This window comes from Bacillus rossius, chromosome 2 (genome assembly GCF_032445375.1).
Source record: "Bacillus rossius redtenbacheri isolate Brsri chromosome 2, Brsri_v3, whole genome shotgun sequence".
Lineage (NCBI taxonomy): Eukaryota > Metazoa > Arthropoda > Insecta > Phasmatodea > Bacillidae > Bacillus > Bacillus rossius.
Genome location: NC_086331.1, coordinates 54,294,412 through 54,315,422, shown reverse-complemented (window position 1 = coordinate 54,315,422; position 21,011 = coordinate 54,294,412). Strand labels below are relative to the sequence as shown.

Sequence of the window (21,011 nt, the reverse complement as noted above, 5' to 3'; positions counted from 1 at the left end):
CTTATCAAGGCCCATTATCATTCTCTCATGATTTCCCAATTGACACAATTATCTGCTGCCCGCTCTACCTTATATCATGAGTTACATGGCACTACATTTAAGGTTATATCTCACTACTCCCTGTCATCACACCGCAATCGTGCTATAATATCTTTCCGTCTTCGTTCAGATCACAATAGTTCACTGGCACATCTTTACAAGCTGGGTATTATTGATTCGGCGGGTTGTTCCTGCGGAAACCCTTATGCAGATATGCGACATATACTTCTGGAATGTCCAAATTTCGTGGACAGACAACAAATGTATCAGGACTTGCAAAAACTGGGATTGCCTTTCCCCCTGTCGTATCCTTCGATGTTATACCACCATCCACATGAGGTATGTCAGATCTTAATTGATTTCATTATAGGCAATCATATTCATGTATAACCCTTAAGTAGTAATAATCCGAGGTGGCCGGTTTCCGTGCCCATCCTCTTACTCCTTCATCCATGGCCTTACGCTCCTGTGGTAGATCGGCCTCTACCAAGAAGACTAGCCTCCCTACCCGTGATTTTCCTTACCGTAGGTAACCCACTAACATCTAAGTTCAGCTGCTTTGAACCATGGCTGCTGGTTCACACCGTAGGCCACCCACCCAAAAAAAAAAAAAAAAGTCAATAGATTGGCAGCGCTGATTCCATGGAGTGATTCGGTCAAATATACAAATGTCGTTGTTTATAAACATAACAGTGTTTTATTTATTTTCTATGAGCGTGTTTAATTAGTGCTCATAGAATGGACAAAGCTAGCAAAGCGATCAGGAGGTACTAATTATATTTGACGTGTAATTTACAGGAATTTTGTTTTTTGCAGTATTTCTATAAAAATATATTAATATTTATAAACGCAATGAATTCGGAGAAAAACATTTCTTTAAAATTCTAAAGGAGAGATACTTTTCTGAAAAAGAAAATAAATAAATAAAAAAGTTTAAATGCTTTGTATCTTTTCCTGAAATGTTTTTGTGTCAGTTCATAAGAGGGCGTTGTGATGCAATTAGTTTACCGTTTTTATTCCAAAACACAAGCTACATAAGCATTTTACTTAGACAACACATTTATGAATAGCAGTAGAACTCATGTAATTCACTCATAACTAGTTACAATCAGATATTGTATTAAGCATTTACACAAGCCGGTAATAGTAATAAGTATAGTTGGCTCTCGGTTTTACTCTTGCTTATTGCCTTGTTATTACTAAAACCGTGATATGTTTTAGGTCAATCAGCAGCTCTCGCACGATGGAGTTCAATAATAATCATGGTCTAATTTAAAAAGCAGAAAATTTATTTTTGCATTTCATTTTTCATTTTTGTTCTCTTATGAATTTTATTAGTTTAGAACAGATATTTTTCCTTATGATTACCTACATACTACCAACTAAATCAAGCATTAATTTTTTGAAGACTTAAAAACCAAAACAAACAATGGAATGAGGTTAAGCCTTTTAACTTGTAGCCAGGCCGCTGTGTTAGTACTGTTTTTTTTGTAAGTTCTTATCGCTATAACTATACATTTTTAATACTATGTGATGTCCAGGCTTTTGAGTGGTTTGGTTAGGTTAGTTTATTTAAATTGCAAGTACGGATATGAGAATGATTGTTTACGTTAGCTTACATAATTGTAAAACACCTTAAAATAGTGTGGATATTTGGTTCACTTAGGTTAGATGCATTAAAATTACTTTCAAATCATGTGAACTGTTGGTAAGGTTTTTTTTAGCCACATTAAAAATACTGTAATTAATTACAGTTGGCTGCATCAAGTAAGCTACATTTGAAGTTAGTAATTCATAACCAAATGTTGAAATGATCATTCAGTATTGTGCCATCAGGATCAAGTGAACAAGACCTTTTGATGTACTAAATTAAAATAGCAAGCAAAAATGGAATTGTTATTATGTGTATCAAATGTAATAACTCCTTTTGTATGTCTGGTTACGTGCTATCTAACACATCAAGTTGGAGCACCACACCTTCATACTGCTAAAAACATTCCTGTCATGGGTTGACACTTGGGTTTTTATGCATAGTAGGGACTCATGTTTTTTTGAAATTTTTTTATCTTCACTGAATCACAGAATCCAAATACAAAATACCCATACAACGTAACTAAAGCACAATATGATGGTGGCCGCGTCAATGCACAGGCTTAGTACTATATTGACATAGTTGAATATTACCCAAAATCTTGCCTTCAAGTCGTCATAACTTTTATATTTTGTGGTAGTAATAGCACAAAATAACTGTTGTATTCTGAAATATATTTTTATTCTAAATAAATCATTATTTGATACAATGGGTTTCAGGAAAATTACTTATGCGCTTCCAAAGTCCACAAAATGTCTAAATGTAGGACAAACTTGCAACTTTCATATTCATTATAAAAAAACCAAAGTTATTTTTAGTTTAGCTGTATTTTAAAAAGTTCTCTAGTTAAACCCTTTCCAATGGTCATCTACATGTTCTAGAAATCATCCATTATTGGTCAAAATAAGAGTTAGGGTTAAGTTGAGACTTATTATGTTTATGATGTTTTTATTAAACCTAAGTTACAAATCTTGCATGCATGATACCTATTTCTTATTTCAACTGTTGTTGTATGGTGTCGTGTTTCTGCTCTTATCGTGTCATACGCGCTGTTAATTCATTCTAGTAGAACCTCTTTCGAGGGGACCTCTGTTGCGAGAACTAATTCCTTTGTACGTCTCCAGATGCAGAAATTCAGGGGTCAGGTCTGGGGATCGTGCAGGCCAAGGAATAGGGCTGCCTCTTCCTGTTCATGAGTGGGGAGGAAATGCATTATTTAAATAGGCCTACTCTCGAACATTTAGTTGATAATGTGCCGAACAGCAGTTATTTTGAAACAATTAGTACCTACACCTTCTTCGAAAGCTGGTAACACTAGTTGGGGTAGATTGTTTATTAAAAAAATCTAGATAGTGGTCTGGCAAGAAATATGGGCTGATGAGATTTTGTCCAATAACACCAGCCCAAACATTCGCAGTAAATCTTCTTTGGAAAGAATACTGCCTCTTAAGATGAGGAAATTTAACTCATTGGACCACAAAATTCATTGCAAAATATTGCGATCTTCAACATCTGTGTGGAGTATAAATCTGCAGAACTCTAGCTGTCTAGCATGATCACCCTGTTTGAGACCTAGAACATTTAATTACATCCGTGAGATTTTGACAATTGCTTGAATGTAAGACATTTTTCCTGTACACTGAGCTAGAAAATTAATCCACAATGAAATAACTTTTGAACAGCAAAAACAAACACAATTAAACATAATTGAAATTATGAAAGTAACTTTAATGTTTTACTTAAATAAATGACCATTGAAAACCCCTCATTGACATTTGAAATCGGTTAAAAATGGTTTTACATCACATTCAAAAGTAAATAAGTTGTTTGTTGATTATCATGAACAGGGGTGTAATGAAATGCATGCTTCCCATCTTCCCGAAGAACTGATCAGACTTCCCAAACTGATAAGCCAAGTCTTTCAGCAACAACTTGTTTGCTTGTTGTAGGGTCCTCATCAAATGATTGAAGTAATCTTTCATCTACATTCATGTGAGGCTCTTGAAAATCTGGTCTCCTTAAAATGTCGATAAGTAGTTGAAAAGGTCCCGTGGTGTGGCAAACGTAGATCTGGATATCGCTCCTGATAAATTCTTTGTGCTTCATGCACATTGTAATTACTGCTGCCATACGCAAGTAGCATGTCAGAATACTCTTTTTTACTGAAATTAGGTATTGTAACAACAACAGCAAAAACAAACACAACAAAAAGAACACTTCTAACAATGTGAAATGTTTAACCACAGGTTTAACAATAACAAGCATTAACTAATGAATCTCAACTACGACGAGAACAATGTAAAAGCAAGGGTACTTCCAATAGCAGAGAAAGTTAAATTGTGACTGAACCTGGGGCTTAATTTTCATTTGCACAACCGCACATCGTCGCTCATGACAACATATTGTCAATTTACACGCCCTGTGCACGAGGATACAATCACCGTCCACATGAATGAACTGGTCAAATGGAACCATCCGCATGCACTATCATTAATGGCCATTGCCTCGTATCTGGGAAGCTTGTAAAATTATGTCTACCGTCTACTCGCAGTGTGCATTTCAGAATTGTGCCCCTGGTCTCTTCACAAAGTTCCATCCCAGTGATTGACAAAGACAAGGATCATTTGGGATGCACAAAAAAGTGACAAATGTTTTACCTGCTTATGTTGAGACCATCACATCATTCAAACCGGTTCAATTGTAAGTGCCAGTATTTTGCATTGTTAAACAAGTATCTCTTATTTTGACCACATAATGGATAACTTCCAAGACATTTAGAATACAGTTGGAAATATAAACTAGAGAACGTTTTAAAATAAAGCTAAATTAAAAATTAGCATTTAGTTTTCTTTATAATGAATTTCAAAGTTGAAAGTTTTTTCTTACATTTATACATTTTTAGGACTTTGGAAGCACATAAGTAATTTTCCTGAAACCCATTTTATCAAATAATGATGTATATTTAGAATAAAACACATCGCAGAATACAAAAAACAGTTATTTTGTGTTATTACTGTCACAAATATAAAGGTTATGATGGCTTAAAGGCAAGATTTTGAGTATTCTTGACCCAATCTAAAAAAATTAATTTCTTTCTTACCTTGACATTTAGGACATGAGGTCCAAGGGTAATAACTATAGCCAATAACCACCCCAATCCCTCAAAACTATTGTCAGCCCTTCTACTAAACACAAAAAGGAATTTAAAGCATTGGATATACACTCAGCAGCAAAAAAGAAAACTGGTCACTCTAATTTTTCCCCATAATTTTAGTAAAAACAATTTTTTTTCTATTTGTGCAACAGATTAGGTTCTTTAAAGGTTATTTAAACAAAGTTCATCATAAACAAATAATTTATATTAATACTGTACAAATAAATTATAAATAATTAAAATAAGAAATTCACAATTTTTTTTAAACTGATAATTCTTCTTTTTCTTAAGATTTCCTGACAAGAAATGGCCACCTAATAAAGGTTTTACCCCCTCTTGCTGGGCGAAGGGTCCTAACACTGTCAGGCAAGAAGAAATTACATTTTGAACATACTCCACTAGGACAGCATTCCATTTGTCATAAAGATCAATTTGAAGCTGGTTTAAGTTACTAGGAAGCCATCCCTTGTCTGGAAACCGGACAAAGAAGAATTATCAGTTTTAAAAAGTGTGAATTTCTTATTTTTATGATTTATAATTTATTTGTTCAGTATTACATATAAAAATTATTTGTTTATGATAAACTATGTTTAAATAACCTAAAAAGAAACTAATTCTTACCACAAAAAAAAAGTCATATTTATTATAATTATGGGGGAAATTCATTGTGTCCGGTTTTTTTTTTGCTGCTGAGTGTATTTGTTAGAAATGCTAAGAAATGTGTACAAAGGATGGTGAAATAAAAAAAAAAGAACCTAGCATAACTAGCAACTTTTGCACTGCAGTCTACATCAAAATATATAACAGGGGCACATTTTTTCCACTATGTTGAACTACCTAAGCTTTCTTGTGTCTTCTGGCCTCTGCTATAAAAATTTCTATTATAATTAAATATTTTGATGTATTAGATATAATTAATAAATAAATATTTTTATATGTTTTATAGGTATTACATGTAAATGTTTTAGAAATAATTTTCAGGCTCCTTTTTTTAACAGTGAACTCTTGTATAACTTTGCTTTTTATTGACTCTGCTATATAAAATTTCGTGAAGGGCTTGCATATGCATATCATATGCCTACTTGTATTCTACTCTATTTTTGCACATTATAAACGTACATTATTCTAATGGAATATTAGCAATGTACTGCACTGCTTTTAAATATTATTTTTCCCATGAATTCATAATAATTATAGGTCTGATTTGGTATGTGCACCAGTATATTATGCTGTATTGCCTTTGCAACAGTATTGTGAGTCATTTTCTATAGTTCGGCCATGCCAAACCCCACAATCTATCACTTTTATACTTTGTTAAAATAAGAAATTTTATATTCTAACAATTTTACACAATTATACAACATACCATTTATTAATGTACATGGTTTAGGGCAACCATTATGCCTCTAAAATTACATAACTAAAAGGATTCACAGGGCAAATAACTAGCTACTTCAATTATATTTACATCTAAACAAATTTACTGACATCACAGCCACAATCACTTGGTTGTCCATTTTTTCCAGCAAAAATGTTCTCTCTTTTCATATTTTTCTCTTAGGTTCTATTTGCATGAGAACAGAATGGTTTGAATGCCCTACAAATAATTATATTTTTTAGTAAAAAATTCATAAATACAGGAATCATTCATAGTGTGTATTTGTTCCCTAATTGATTCTAAAAAAAATTTTCTAGGGGTAGTGTACGTTTGAAAGCTATTGGTTCAGGCCATCGTGAACTGAACATGGTGATCTCAGAGTTGAAAGGTGCCAGGTGTGCTGCAAAAGTTTTTGCAAGTGCCCAACACACTGCAATGCAAGAGTTGATCAGATGGGCTGTGTCGGAGAAGAATCAATCACTGCGGAATACTTTTGTGCTCTTGTCTGAGCTGGCTGATTTGTGGAGTCAAGTGCAAAAGGAATTTACTGGTAACTTTTTATTAGTTATTAATTTGTGTTCCTGTCTTTGCTAATGTTTTGTGCTCTTGTCTGAGCTGGCTGATTTGTGGAGGCAAGAAAAAAATAAATTTACTAGTAACTTTTTATTAGTTATTACTTATTATTTTGTTTTCAGGTCTTTGCTAATGTTTTTTTTAACACTGGCCATCTTTATTGCAACATGGTGAGATGTTATAAATTACTATGGTCAACATTGAACTGGATAGTTATGTCGTATTCATCTAGTTATTCTCTTTTGAATTTTAAGAAATAAAGTGTGTGCAGTGAAGAAAATTTTAATATCTAACTTCTAGCTTGTTTCAAATGGGGAAAAGGTCCGGAAAGGATAGCCCAATTAATTACTTGGAATTAAATTTATTAGCTAATTCAGTAGCGGCCGGGTGTTCATAACCGATGAACGTGTGGGTGCGTGGTCCTCAGTATTCATGAATATGCTGTTGTATTGTGTATTAGTCAGTATTAATTCTTTGTAATGTTATCATGTTGCGGCAGTCGCCAGCCAGCTCTGCACCTGCACGTGTCCCGGCCTTGCTCGCGTTCGTAACATTGCCCCCTCCTAAACCTGTTCGTCCCGAACAGGTAACACTGCGCTGTTGTGAGCCTTGCGGCGAAGCCATCCTACACAGCGGGTAGGTGTACTGAATATGGCCCACTTCCTGACAGATGTAACATCGCGGCCATCCTCCGACTTTTCGGGTCCGTATGCCAGCTTTGCGGTGACTAAGGGTCTCGCTCTTCCGCACCTGCTGCTGTGGCGCTTCCCTTTCCACCAGGCAACCCCGCTGAACACGTTCCCATTCCGGGCACCTCCCTTGAGAATAACCTTGTCGGCACGCAGAAGCAGAACACCGTAGGCGACTTCCCGTTTCTTTAACCGGTGAGTTACCACCCTCCTTAATCCCGCTGTCACATCAATGTCCTTCCTCCTTCAGTTTCTTCACACGATTCAGACAGTCACGTTGGACGTGCTCTCTTTCTCGACACGCGTAACATCGTGGACGACCTCGTCTCCGTCGGTCCGGTAGACTCTTCTCCTGTTCGATCGTTGGTTTACAGCGTTGTACTTCACCCTTGGGCTTCCTATCATGATTCGGACACTCGCGCCGGATGTGTCCTAGTTCTTTGCAGACGAAGCACCACTGTCTTCCTCTTGTTTTCCGAAACTGCGATCCATTCAAGTGTTCCAAGTATAATCTCTTCGTTAGTATCTGAGCAGCCATTCGCTTGGTGGTAAGGTTCTATCACGGCCTGTCTCGCACTGATAATCATGTTTCTTGAGGCCATGCAGGCACCTTCGATTTCCAGGGCGTGAACAAGAGCATCGCGAATGTTTTTGTGGCGAGCCAACTGAAGAGTTTGCTGAACCTCCACATCTCGGAGCCTGTCTATAAAAGCACTAGTTGCTAGCTGCTGGTGGAACTCTGTTGGTGCTTCTGGGTAGGCGAGGTGCACGAGTCGCTCAATGTCGGCTTCGAATTCTCGGAGGGTTTCCGAAGATCTCTGTTGACGTGTCTTTAGGGCTGTTCTGTACACCTCACCCATGTGTCGGTCACCATACCTCAGCTCAAGGGCCTCTACTAATACCCCATATTCTTTCTGGTCTGTAACTGGTATGGTCTGCAGCAGCTCTAGTGGAGATCCTCGCAGGGCCAAGATGAGTGCTGTAGCCTTTTCTTCATCGTCCCACCCGTTTACTTCAGCAGCTGCCTCAAACTGTCGCCTGTAGACAACCCATGACGATTGGCCATCAAAGGTGGGTGGCTTGAATTTTGGGTAACAGGTTGCGCCTTCCACCTTCACATCTCCAGAATAACTGCTCCTTTTCGTAGCCGATGCAGCTTCCTTGATCATCCGACGGCACTCTTCAGTTACAGATGCTACTTCCTGCTCGGTGGTCTGCTTGAGCTGAGCTAGCTGTTGTGCCATTTGCTGTTCTGTGATGTGCTCGAGTTGGGCCAGCTGTTGCGCCACTAGTTCTTCTTGTTCTGCAAGATGCTTCTCCAAACACTGCACTTTGCCTTCCAAATGGATGCTGGTTTCATCGATCTTCTTTTTCATTTCTTCTTGTGCAGCAACTATTTTGTTTCGCATCTCTTCTTGGTTTTTCTTGATGTCCTCTATCTCTGTCTTCTTAGCATTCTTCATCTCCTCTTGGCAGTTATCAATTTTATTCTTCATCTCGTCCAGCCTATTCTCCATTTTCTCATGGCAGTTATCAATTTTATTCTTCATTTCTTCCTGGCTGTTGTAAATTTTTTTTCTTCATTTCTTCCTGGCCACTCTTCATCTCATCCAGCCTATACTCCATTTTATCCTGGCTACTCTACATTTCATTCTTCATTTCTTCCTGGCCACTCTTCATCTCGTCCAGCCTATTTTCCATTTTCTCGTGGCCACTCTTCAGTTCAGCCAAGAATGCCAGGACATTTTTAAGCTCATCGGCAGCCATCTTTCTTGTCCACTTATACTACAACCCTAACACTAATGTCTTATGACGACACTGTAATTTCTTCTACGATCTAACCAAAACCCCTACTAAACACTAACACTAATTTCCCAACCACTACACTTAAAACTAACTACAGTTCCTAACACTTGTTGCAATCTCGAAAATCTAATTAAATTTTAATTCACTATAAACTAATCTTAAATTCTTTAAATTAGGGCTATCCCACTTCCGACACCAAAAATGTTACGATTTACCGCGGGTTCGTAAAGGATAGCCCAATTAAAGATTTTTATCACACACAGTTTTATTGCCACTATTTACATTACTAGCTAATAATCTAAAATTGCCAATTAATTAAATGTACTTAAAAAAATGTTGCTTCCTCCAGTCATTCGTTTCTCACAATCCACACACCTCGCTGGGCCGCACCTCTGGCGCAACTCTCGCCGCAGCGCCCTTCGTGGATCTCAGTCGTGGGACTCCGTCGCCGCACTCCGCCGCCGCCTACGCACTTGCCTTCGCCCGAGATCCCACTCGACGCCTTGCTCGGAACCTCGCTTGGAACTCCGCCGCGCCCGCGACACTGTAACCCGGAACTGAACTCTTCACCCTGGAACCTTCGTCCAGAGACTTCGCCGCTCTATCACCCAGAAACTCCGCCGCGGGAAAACTCCCGACTTCACTTAACTCTACTGACTCCCTGCCCTGGAACCTTCGTCCAAGGACTTCGCCACTCTGCCGCACCCGCGGCACTATCGCCCCGGAAGCTCTGCTGCGGTAAGGCTCCCGCCTGAACTCTCTCTCTGAACTCTCTTGCTGAGGCCGACGTCCTCTTCTTATATATCAGCCGCCATTTCTGGAACTACCGAGCACGGCCGGGGCCAGTCGCATCATTCCGCGCCGACATGACTGCAGAAATCTCTCGAAACACGTGTCGGCGGCTCGCGTAACTCCGCAGCTGTCAGGTTTCAGTTACGTTTCAAAGACAGGGCGCCATGCGGGGAGTTGGGGGAAGGAGGGGGGAAAGCGACAATCCTTGTTATCTTCCAGGCGCGCGCGGCACATGTCATGCTGCAGCAGTCGCCAGCCAACTCTGCACCTGCACGTGTCCCGGCCTTGCTCTAGTTCGTAACAATATTATCAAGTTTCCTAAGTTCAAAAGTCTTACTAAAACATTCAAATGGCTACCCATTAAACATTTTTGTAGATAATTTTAATTTTAAAGTAGTTTGTTTTTTTGTATTTTACTCATGGCCATATTTCACTCAATTGTTTCTGTTCAAACTAAAATGATCAATTATCTTTACACACATAATTTATTTATCACAGGGGGAAGTCTTGAATGCAATTATTGTTTAAGTCTTTTTATTTAGGTTGAGAATTAATTGCATTGGGTATTACTTAAACCCACTCAATGTTCTAAGGACGTCTCTTTCTTGTCACGGTGTAGTTTGCGTGCCGCCTCGCATGCTGCCCCATTCCTTGGTCTGCAGACAACTCTCTGCCTGCACCACATATTTGTTATCTTGTTCCTCGCAGAGCTGAAGTGACCAGGCCCTTAGGTTTGGCCCCATGGTCATCTTGTTAATGTTGCAGCACCTTGTTGTTGGCAGTCCTTTCAAAACATTGATTAATGATAGGTCAGCCCACCCAAAACTGGATACTTGAGTCTCTCAGTCTCCTGGCGTGTTCACAGCTCTCAACACTCCCTCGTCCACGTACTTGTTATTGATGGCCACTTAGATCTATCGCGGCCATATTAGTGAGTTCCGTGGATTCTCCATCCAGATACTCGTTCAGTCTCACTGGCTTTCCGTGGCTTTACTCCCATAATTCGGCGCTGAGCATGCTACAATCGGGCAGTGACACCACAGATTGAAAAAAACACACAATTACAGCACCAGCCAAAAGTCAGTATACTTAATAATTAATACAATATAGTCTCTAAACAACAAAGTCCTTTTGCTAGCGCCAGCGACAAATATTACTCAATTTACAAAATAATTGAAGTAAATAAAAATCACTATTAAACTGTTACTAGACATATTGTTACAGTAATTTGCACTGCTAATTTCTCTGTTTTGAGAAATTGTGTATTTTAGTTCATGCCTTTTTACAGTTGCAGCTTTGACTAAAGAGTTTTTTTGCACAATGTATAGCCATCTGATGATGCATCATACGTTGCTAGTTTTTCTTTGCTAAGCTATTTTCTTTTGTAATTTACATTTTTGTGATGAACATCTGTTTTTTTTTTTTTTTTTTAGGTACTACATTATTGCATAACTTGTGCAAAAGCTATTCGGGTAATAATATTTTTGTCTTATTTTTTAGTATCTTTTTGAATTTTCAGGATTATCTGATCCTCAGGTTACTCCAGTACCTGAGCTCTCTCTTTACGAAATATGAACGAGTATGAAAGTTCTACATTAGGGAAAGTATTACAAATCCAGGTAAAGATTTTGTAAGGCCATGAAATGTTGTAGCCTGCCTAATTGTGTATAACAATCTTATGTGAATATGCAATAACCTGTGAAACTGTTTTAGCTTGTGATATTTTGGATATATCTTCCTGGTGTTTGTTAACAGCATTTGTAAGAAGTTATGAACTAATGATTGAAGTTTGTAAAACTGAAAATGTCATCATGTATTTAGTTTAAATAAAACTCTTTCATTTAATAGGTATTAGTATAAAAACATTGGTTGTCACTGCACTCATGACATTGTTATATTGTTGGTGTTTTGTCTGATAAGACCCACACAAACTAAAACATAAATGTAATATACCTAATGTTTGGTGTATGTACTTTATGTGACATTCCAAAGATATCTATAAAAATCTATTGTTATATTTTGGATTCATATTAGTTTGGCCTTGTTTTTCATATTATTAAAACTATAGTTTATAATATTGGTACAGACAGTTCTTCAGTTAAGTAGTTTTTAATGCTTAAGGTATATAAAATCAGAAATTTACAGTAGAACCCCTATTTCGCATCACATTTCTGTTACTCCCAGAAATGCCTATGTTTTTCCCTCAATTTACATAAGTATAAGTTGTAACATCAGCTGCTTAATTGTATGAAGATAAAAATTGTCATCCACACAGATACAGTTCAAATAAATGTACAAATTGTTAGCATGGCTGAATCATTGTAAATTATATTCCTGAGTTTTAAAAAAAATTCCTGGGTCTTAGTAGAGTGTAAAAACATAGCTACTTGCTCGACAAGGGTAGTCATTTATAGTTCAATTGTTTATACACTCTATAACACTTTGAGGTTGTAGTGGGTGTAAGGGCTGATATATGAATGTGCTAAAGAAGATTGAAGTGTTCCAGGATAAAAATGTCAGTAATGTATAAAGATCAAGTCCTCTGGGTGCAGAGAGTATTCTACTTGAGGTGGTGATGGCTTTAGAAGGGAGGGAGACCTGTCTGGCCAGCATGCTCGTGTCACATGAAAGCTGTTTGTCTATTTGGAAACATGCTGCAGATGTAAAGAAACAAAGATCTAGTCGCACTCATTAAATTACAACATGCAGTTTTGAACAACTCAACCCTAATTAAAACTTTATATAATGTTAATTGAATTAAAGTTTTGGAACTTTGCATGTCCTTCTCTTCCCTTCTGCTCCCGTGATTTAAATTGATCTATAAAAATGGCCATTCTGGCTTTACTGTCTGCCATCTTCTTGGTGGGTGGCACACTATTTAAACACACTTCACACACCCATGACTGGCAAAAAGAAGCCAGGATATGAGTGGTTGGTGAAGGTAGGGGAGTCGCATTGGGCTCCAATAGGGGGCGGCCCCTAGACAATTTTAGTAGACTTTCTCATCACAAATAATAGTAATAGCCAAAAAAAGTACAAATTTAGATTCCCAGGCTTTCGTAATTATATTTATCTTCCCCTCATCCGTCGCCATGTCCAACATAACCTCATTGTGCCATTAGAGGTTAAGCACTACATCACAACTGGCGGAAGAAGCAGGCACGTTAGATCTTTTTGTTTTACTGCTGTATCATTACAAAATGACAATAGTTCAAGAGTAAGATCATTATTGTTTGGATATTAATGAAATTATGAAAAAAAGGGTGGTAAACAAAATAACCATGCCATCAATTTAGGTTTATGGCTTTTATATAAATATTTATCAATAAACATAAAACAGCAAAAGTATTTTGTTTTAATAAATGTGGGTATTACAGATTTCAGTAACATGAAATAAAAATTTATTAAAATTTAAAAATAAGAATTGAAAAGTGAATCCCCTCAATATTTAGTCTGGGAAAATGTAAAATTAAATCAAAAACAATAACACATCAAAAGGTTTTACAAAAATTGCTTTCCCATAAGAGCTGAAACAGCAAAACAAACATTATTATTTGTATTATATCGGTCCACCAGAACATAAATGTGGGTGAAGAAATACGTTAAAAAAATGGTCACCTATCCATAAAAATCATCCAATGAAAATGGGCAGGACAACCATTCACAGTTGCCCATTGCCGGAAAGTTAACTGAGGCAACCACCCATGAACTGCTTCACAGAAAAATAATTTAGAAAAGTTTAAATAACCAAGATACTAACAAAACTACAAGTGCAGGGCATTGAGAAACAAAAGTGTAAACAAACAAAACTTATCTTACATAACTTCACTTACATAATGTCCAGATCTTTACGGGTCAAAAATTTAGTGAGCTATGTTTTATAAAGGTAAGAAATAGAAGGAAGTTAAAAACAGAAACCTAAACAGAAAAAGGTGTGCCTTACAAAAATTTTAACAAGATGAAGACCAAAGATTAATTAAACACAAGGTGCACTTCAGTAACAACCTGCAACACCAAAAAAATGTTCATTACACTAGATGATACACTTGAAAATAAATATTACATGGAAAAATTATAAGTAATGTATTTAACTTTTATAAAATAATTATCATAATCATATTTATAGTTATAAAACTCAATATAATAAGTGATAAAATATGTTATGGCAATAATTTATACATCACCAATATAATGTCAGTAACACTAGCAAAATTAATAAAAGAAAATAAAGTGACCAACTTCAAGTAATGAAAATGAAAAGTAGTTACATTATTAATCTCATCCATCCTTGCATATTAGTTAAATTGAACTTAAAATTTAGCTCAATAATTAAATGAAACAATAATAAATGACAATAATAAAGGAATAAAGAAAAATTTAAACATGTTATGTATGCCTAATATAACACAAAATTAAAAGGTGCCGAAGTAAATGGAAAATTTAACAAGACGTCACATTACTGGGCCACTTCCAGTCCTCTTTGTGTACATATCAATGTGCTCACATCTTTGGGTTCAGCTTAGTTGAAAAAATAAATGTTCTGTATCTAAACTGCATATGTCACTTTTAACCACAGTTTAGTGCCTGAACCTCTTAACCAAACTTATCAGATAAAATTGCTGATAACCCAGTAAAATACGGAGGGAGGAGGTCTTATTTGTTTCCCTTCTTAGCTGCTGTTTACAAACCTTTACATGGTTTCTTCTTCAGATCAAAATCATTGCAGGATTATATTTTAGGAGGAAGATAGGCAGGTCTCATTTAAGCAGTTTTTATTCTTGAGACATGTTAAACCAATGTAAACACTCGCAAACGTGCTTCCAAATTGTTACGATAACAATGAATGCAAATGAAGCTGTACTAGAAAATGAAACAGAAACTTGTCACTAGCATGTGTCTTTGTAAGCGATAGGAGGGGTGAGGTTAGGTAGCTTGGTTGCTGACTGTGACGGCAGGGTTAAAGATGACTTGGTATATGCTGAAGGAGAGGGTGAACAGTACTTTCACATAGCAGCCAAAAAATATACAACCTCCTCAGCCTGTGTGAAACTTGTGTTTTAATTTTTTATTCATGCTATCTTATAACTGATTACATAGTGAAACTGTTATAATTTATGTCTATTATTATCTCAAATAGGCACCCACATCCATTTCTTAGAATGTCCTTTTATGGGAGCTTATGTTTTCCATGCTATTTTGCTGTGATTTTAAAAGTGTTTGTTATTTAGCGATATGTGTTACTAGGAAATGTCCATTAAGGGAAGTTTCATTGTATATGATTTAAAATGGACATTTTCATTGTTTAACATGGGGTAGTAAAAAATAATACAATAGAACAACACAAAAATGACTCTGACCTAAAAATTCTATGGAAACCCAATCAGCTAAAAATGTTATCTAATAAACGGCAGAAATGAACATAAAAGCACAAAAAACCTAAGTACATCACAATACAACCTAAAAAAATTAGGATGATTACTACTTGCAAAATAGCAATGTAAGAAGACAACAACTGACAAATGGTGATCATGGGCAGAAGAATTTGGACAAACAAATAGAAAACAAAATAGTCTGCTATGATTGTTACTTGCATCCAGTATTTTTCGTGAAGAAGGTTACAGATTCCTGGTAATAGATCACAATGGAGTTGTCTTTTTGTCTACCTATGTTATAGTTTTGTTTTTGTTTGAATTCATGTTGTGTTTCTTTGTTGTTTCATTTGTTCAGTTTATATTTGTTCGTCCATTTTTTTGGCCTTAATCACAGTTGTTTGATGTTTCATTTTTTGTGTTTTATTATTTTATTAACAAAAATTTATCATCCTAATCTTGTTAGTAGTGAATTTACTGATTTTTTTTATGCTTTTGTGGTCATTTCTGCCATTTATTCTGTGGCTTTTTGATTGGTAGATTACCTGTTTGTATTCCTACATCTGTGTCATTTTTGTTTTGTCCCGTGTTTTTTTTTATTCATGTGTATTATCATGCTGTACGTTATTTTTTGTTGATTCATGTTAGGCAATGGAAAACGGCCATTTAAATTCATATTCTGTTTATATGTTTTGAGGTTGGCAATAAATATACAAACTAAGCCAAAATTGGAAAAAAATTCATCACTAAATGTTTTGATATTAATTACAATATTTATGTCTAGAAACGAATATTCTTTTTCTGAGATTTTTATTTGGACTTCAAAAATTGGAATGAGCTTCTTAACGAATGCAGTAACATATCAATACACGTTGTTGATGTAAAAATTAATTTTTATACTACCTGTACAAGTGAATAATGGTAAAATGAAAAGGATGAATTATTTTCAGACATTACTTATATTTGTTTGTATTAATATTTTTGAATTGCTGCAAATAAAATGTGAGAGAGTCTTTCAGTTCTGTTGGTGATGTGTAACATCTAACCTCGGTAACAAGCTAATTCATGTGTTCCCATGTTGCAAATACACTTATAATACGAAACTTGGACACAAAATTTAATGTAGAATTCTTCAAAATAATGCAGAGCGTGATAAGTATTTGCAAATTGTGTTTACAACTAAATTTCTGGACGCAAATCACATGTAGTTTTTGTTCCCGCTGCTAGAATTCTCTACTGTACCAGATACGTTGATTATTGTGTCATTTTATTAGCAGACCAAAATTTCAAACTATATGATGAAATGACTCTGATAAAAGCGAAAAAGACGTGAAAAAATTCTAAACTCCGGCTTTTGACCATATTTTTGACAAGGAATTTTATTAATATACTGTCCATCTGGTTAAAATTCACTAAACAGTTAATACTATGAAGTTTCCCTTTAAACTTGTGAAATTTGTTTCTCGCAATCTGCCACAGATGGCAGCATCATGGTTGTTTCACATTTCTGTTCATTGACTTCCATTGCATTCACGAAATTACTCCCACCAAATGCTGTATACCAAGTGCTACAATGTTACACATCAGTAATTTTGAATTGCAACTGTTAATATTTTTATGATTCTGAGTGAAATTGGTTTAGTTCCATACTTTAATTTCTACATGTATAAATCCAGTAGCTTAGAAACTTAAAAAGTGCTATCCAGCTCGTTACTCTGGGTTCGAAAAAAGTTGGAAGTAGTATTGCAGATGTGAGAAGTTAGTTTGTAAATTTTACATTTTGAAGTATTAAAGGGTTGCATGCACCACACTTTATCGTTATAATAATGTAGCACATACAGAACTGTAATATAAAATGTCCAATTGGATTTAGTTTATTTTAATACCTCTTCTCATAAATTTAGTTTTAAGTTTTGGTGCGGTGTGACACAAGGCTGCAATCTAGGTTTGTACCTTGCAGAACCTGAGGCACATGAAGTTAATTTACCAATATGTCAAGGTTTTTGACAAGGCGTGGGAGTGAAGATAAACAGGCTTTTGGAACTATGTTTGAGAGTAAATATATATTTTAAGGTACATGGAGATTACTCTGATATGCTACTGGCTGTATATACTTGCCCTGTATTTGTTAACGAGTGTTGGTCTCAAAAAAATATTTTTCCTGTTTGTCTTAATAAACTGTATTTAAGGTAAATGTTTGTCGATGCAATTACAGCGTGTTCTAGGTTGAATACCACATTAGCACCTTAAGGTAAATTCAATTTTTGATTCAAATTTTCAGATAATCTGAAGGACTTCATTTACCAGTTTGAAATGGTGCTGGAAGGAGAGTATAAAATTGATGAAACAAGGAACTATGTGACATCATGTGAGCAGAAAGAGATGAAAATTAAAAAAGAACTCAAAAAATTATCATCCAAAAGTCCAAACGACAGTATTAATAAATTAGAAACTAAGCTGAAAGATGCACAGCAAAGTAAAGATGTGGCTCAACTTGAAAGTAAGTACTGTTCTGTGAAGTTTGTGCTATTACATTAATCCACAAATTTTTGTTCCAATTTTTTCTCTAACAGTGTAATGCATCTGTGTAATATACTACATGTATTGTAAATGTATTTAAACTTTATTTAACGTTCTTCACATATGAGAAAGTATGAGCTACATGGTGTCTACAGATCACAAAAGACATGAAAAAGCCCTGAAGTAAACATTAACAATGCTAGAAGTCACAAAACTTTAATTTACTGCAGCCTTTTGTTAACTCACATTTTAATATTTTGCCACCTCACTTCAGTTCATAGTTATACATTAGATATAAATAGTTGGAGAATGTCTACTTGGATCACATGGAAATTATCTCTGTAAAGGTTTTAACTTCCTTACATAAAAACTGGCACACTATTGCGAATAGTAGATATATTTTGTCTTATGTTTAGTTTTTTTTAAGTATAAAAAGACCATGTGATATAAAAAAGTTGTACTGAAATTCAATCACAAGTATTTGTAGAAATGCTGTAAAATGTAAAAATTGGACCAATTGAAAGAATATATTTCTTCTGGGCTAATCCTGCTGCGGAGATTGGAAACAATGATTTGGTGGAAGTGAAGTGCTTGTCTTCTGTTGCAACCAAAATTACAGGCATAGTCAAGACAGTTTAAATATACATAATTAAAATAGCAATCAAGTGGTCTCAACATTCTAAGTTTATGTGAGCTATGAAAGAGTATAGACTACAGGCAGGCACAGATCTAGACTTTCGTGCCCGGGAGTGGCAATTTTTAAAAAAATGTTTTATTGTCAGAAAATTAATTTTTGTTTTGTGATTAGTGTTTGTGGTGTGCTGCTATTGCTTTAATCCTCACACAGCTTATCACTATAGCTGCAATAGCACAATAAAAACTGTAAGACAGATACTTATTATGATGCCTATGATGTGGGCAATTAACAATAACACCTGATTCAATGGGTATTTCACCTTGAATTGAACTGTACCTGTATATTACAATGGTGGTTTGTTGTGTCGATTATACAGGTAATACAAATAGAAACACTTTGAGGCAAGATATGTTGGTAACAACTTGACAGTGAACCAATAAATACAACTGCAAATGGAAGGTTTTGAATTATTTATTTATTTATTTATTTGCATTGTGACAATACCCACCAACAGCTATGACGCTTTTATGGTGGGCACGGAAAAAAAAACTATTATACAAAATACAAAAAACAAAAAAAAAGCTTATAACAACAAGAGAACACAAATACATACACAATACAGGCACAGATATGCTGACGCACTGAGAGTTGATTATATATTCATAGAAACTTAGTGTTATGCCTAGGGTGCCACCACATGTATTACGGGCAATTGGACCCGGCTACTCTCTCCTCAGGGCCTTGACATAGCCGGGTCATTCCATGTCAATTCAACCACACCATGACACCCATTGTCTCAGATTTTGAGGAAACTTGGCATAGTTCTATTCATTGATGTAAGTAACCATACCAATTTGTTTTGCTCTATCTCTAATGGTTTATATTTTACAGCCCCTTAAAGTTTATGGATTATTGGAATTTTAATCATCTGGCCGCCGTTAACTAGATGTGTTGTCCGATGGAAAAAAATTAATATTTTTTTTATTTACTAACCACTTTGTCTGAAAAAAATTTTAAGTTTGGATCAATGTAGCAGTAATAATTTAAAAATGAACAAAACTACTAAGTGTTTATTTGGAACCATAAAAAAATCTCAAAGTGTAATTTTTATGATTATCGAAACAAAATGTAGAGTTTTTAACGGAAAATGGTAAATCTCATAAAGGGAAAAGGATAATCATGAAATCTCTGTTTTGTTTTTGTTCTAAAAGATATGTTCTACCACATTAAACAGTAAGATTTTTATTACTCCTTTGATAATTTTTTTCACTTCAAAACACAAAAATGAGTTAATTATTTAATTTTGGTTAAAAAGCTGCTTTGGTCGCTATTTGCCTGCCTGTGTTTCTGAATTATATACAGATGATTAAAATACCATATTTTCCTTTTGGTATCCTACACACCTTTTTATAAAATAAATTACCTTACTTGCTGCTTCCTGTTTCCCATGCTGTCAAATCCTGCATTCCTGCCATGACATCAACCTGTTCCCTTTACACTCACAAATATGAACAGAACTGACCTCAGTAATGAGATTGCAGTTCAATTTAAATATAATTATTAAATTACACTACATAAAACATTAGTGTGTTTACTTACACATGCAATACTCCTATTTTATTAAGGCTTACAGTTCTTGCGGTTGTAACACTGTTGGGTCATTGTACTTCAAAATTCTTCTAGATTGTCAAATTTTGATTGGATATTTGTCATACATTCTTGTGAAAATTGATAGGTTCTTCCAGTCATTGTTTTTGGCGGTTCCACCATAGCAATAATATTAGGAATGGGCACAGCAGATGTATCTTCTTTCTTGGGCCAAAAAAAGGATGGTGATGGTCCGCGGGGATGAAGAAACTGTACCGTGACATCTTTTTGTTCAGCATTTATCTCATTCACCATGCCAAAGTACCAGAAGCTGTCATAAACACAAGCAATAAAACATCCAGGGTACAAATCTTCTAATTTCACGAGATAGTTTTGCTGAATGCTAAATAAATTAAAAACAATAGCTGCTTTTTCATCCTTGCTAATTCTTCGAGCCTCAATTGTTTGTGAATCATTTTGTGGCTGAAAGTTGTGAAATGATCTTGTCCCTGGAAGAGTTTGAACATCTTTGAAGCGACTTTCCATAGCAAGATGAGTCAATTTAACTGCTTCTTTAGTAATAAAATGGAAACTGATATTTTCAATTCTGGTCTTGCAGAAGTCAAACAGTTCAGCCATTGTTATAATTTGTTTTTCCAGAGGTCATTTAAGACTTTCCCTCCAAGCTATGCATTTTACAGTACCCTCTATTCCATCGCATTCTGTTTTGCCATGGCTGGTCACAAAAAATGACCACTGAGCTCTCAGTAAAAAATCTCTCTCATGTAGACACAGGTTTACGAAGTTGTATTTATTTTTATATTGTGCTGCACACCAATCACTAAAGTAATGAATATCTTTAATGTGTGGGTGGTT

The 21,011-nt window shown here is 35.5% G+C and overlaps 1 protein-coding gene across 3 annotated transcripts in view; it reads left to right on the top strand.

The window, feature by feature from the left end:
* Positions 1-675: 675 nt before the first annotated feature.
* The window catches only part of LOC134529287 (uncharacterized), a 107,298-nt gene continuing 86,962 nt past the window's right edge, over positions 676-21,011 (top strand). For 2 of the 3 annotated variants that reach the window (XM_063363195.1, XM_063363197.1), the window contains exons 1-3: positions 676-806; positions 6,480-6,712; positions 17,673-17,891. In XM_063363195.1, coding sequence (XP_063219265.1) covers positions 778-806; positions 6,480-6,712; positions 17,673-17,891 — 481 coding nt within the window. In that variant the 5' untranslated portion in view covers positions 676-777. The remainder of the gene's footprint in view (positions 807-6,479; positions 6,713-17,672; positions 17,892-21,011) is intronic. The other variant, XM_063363196.1, reaches the window with a different exon arrangement.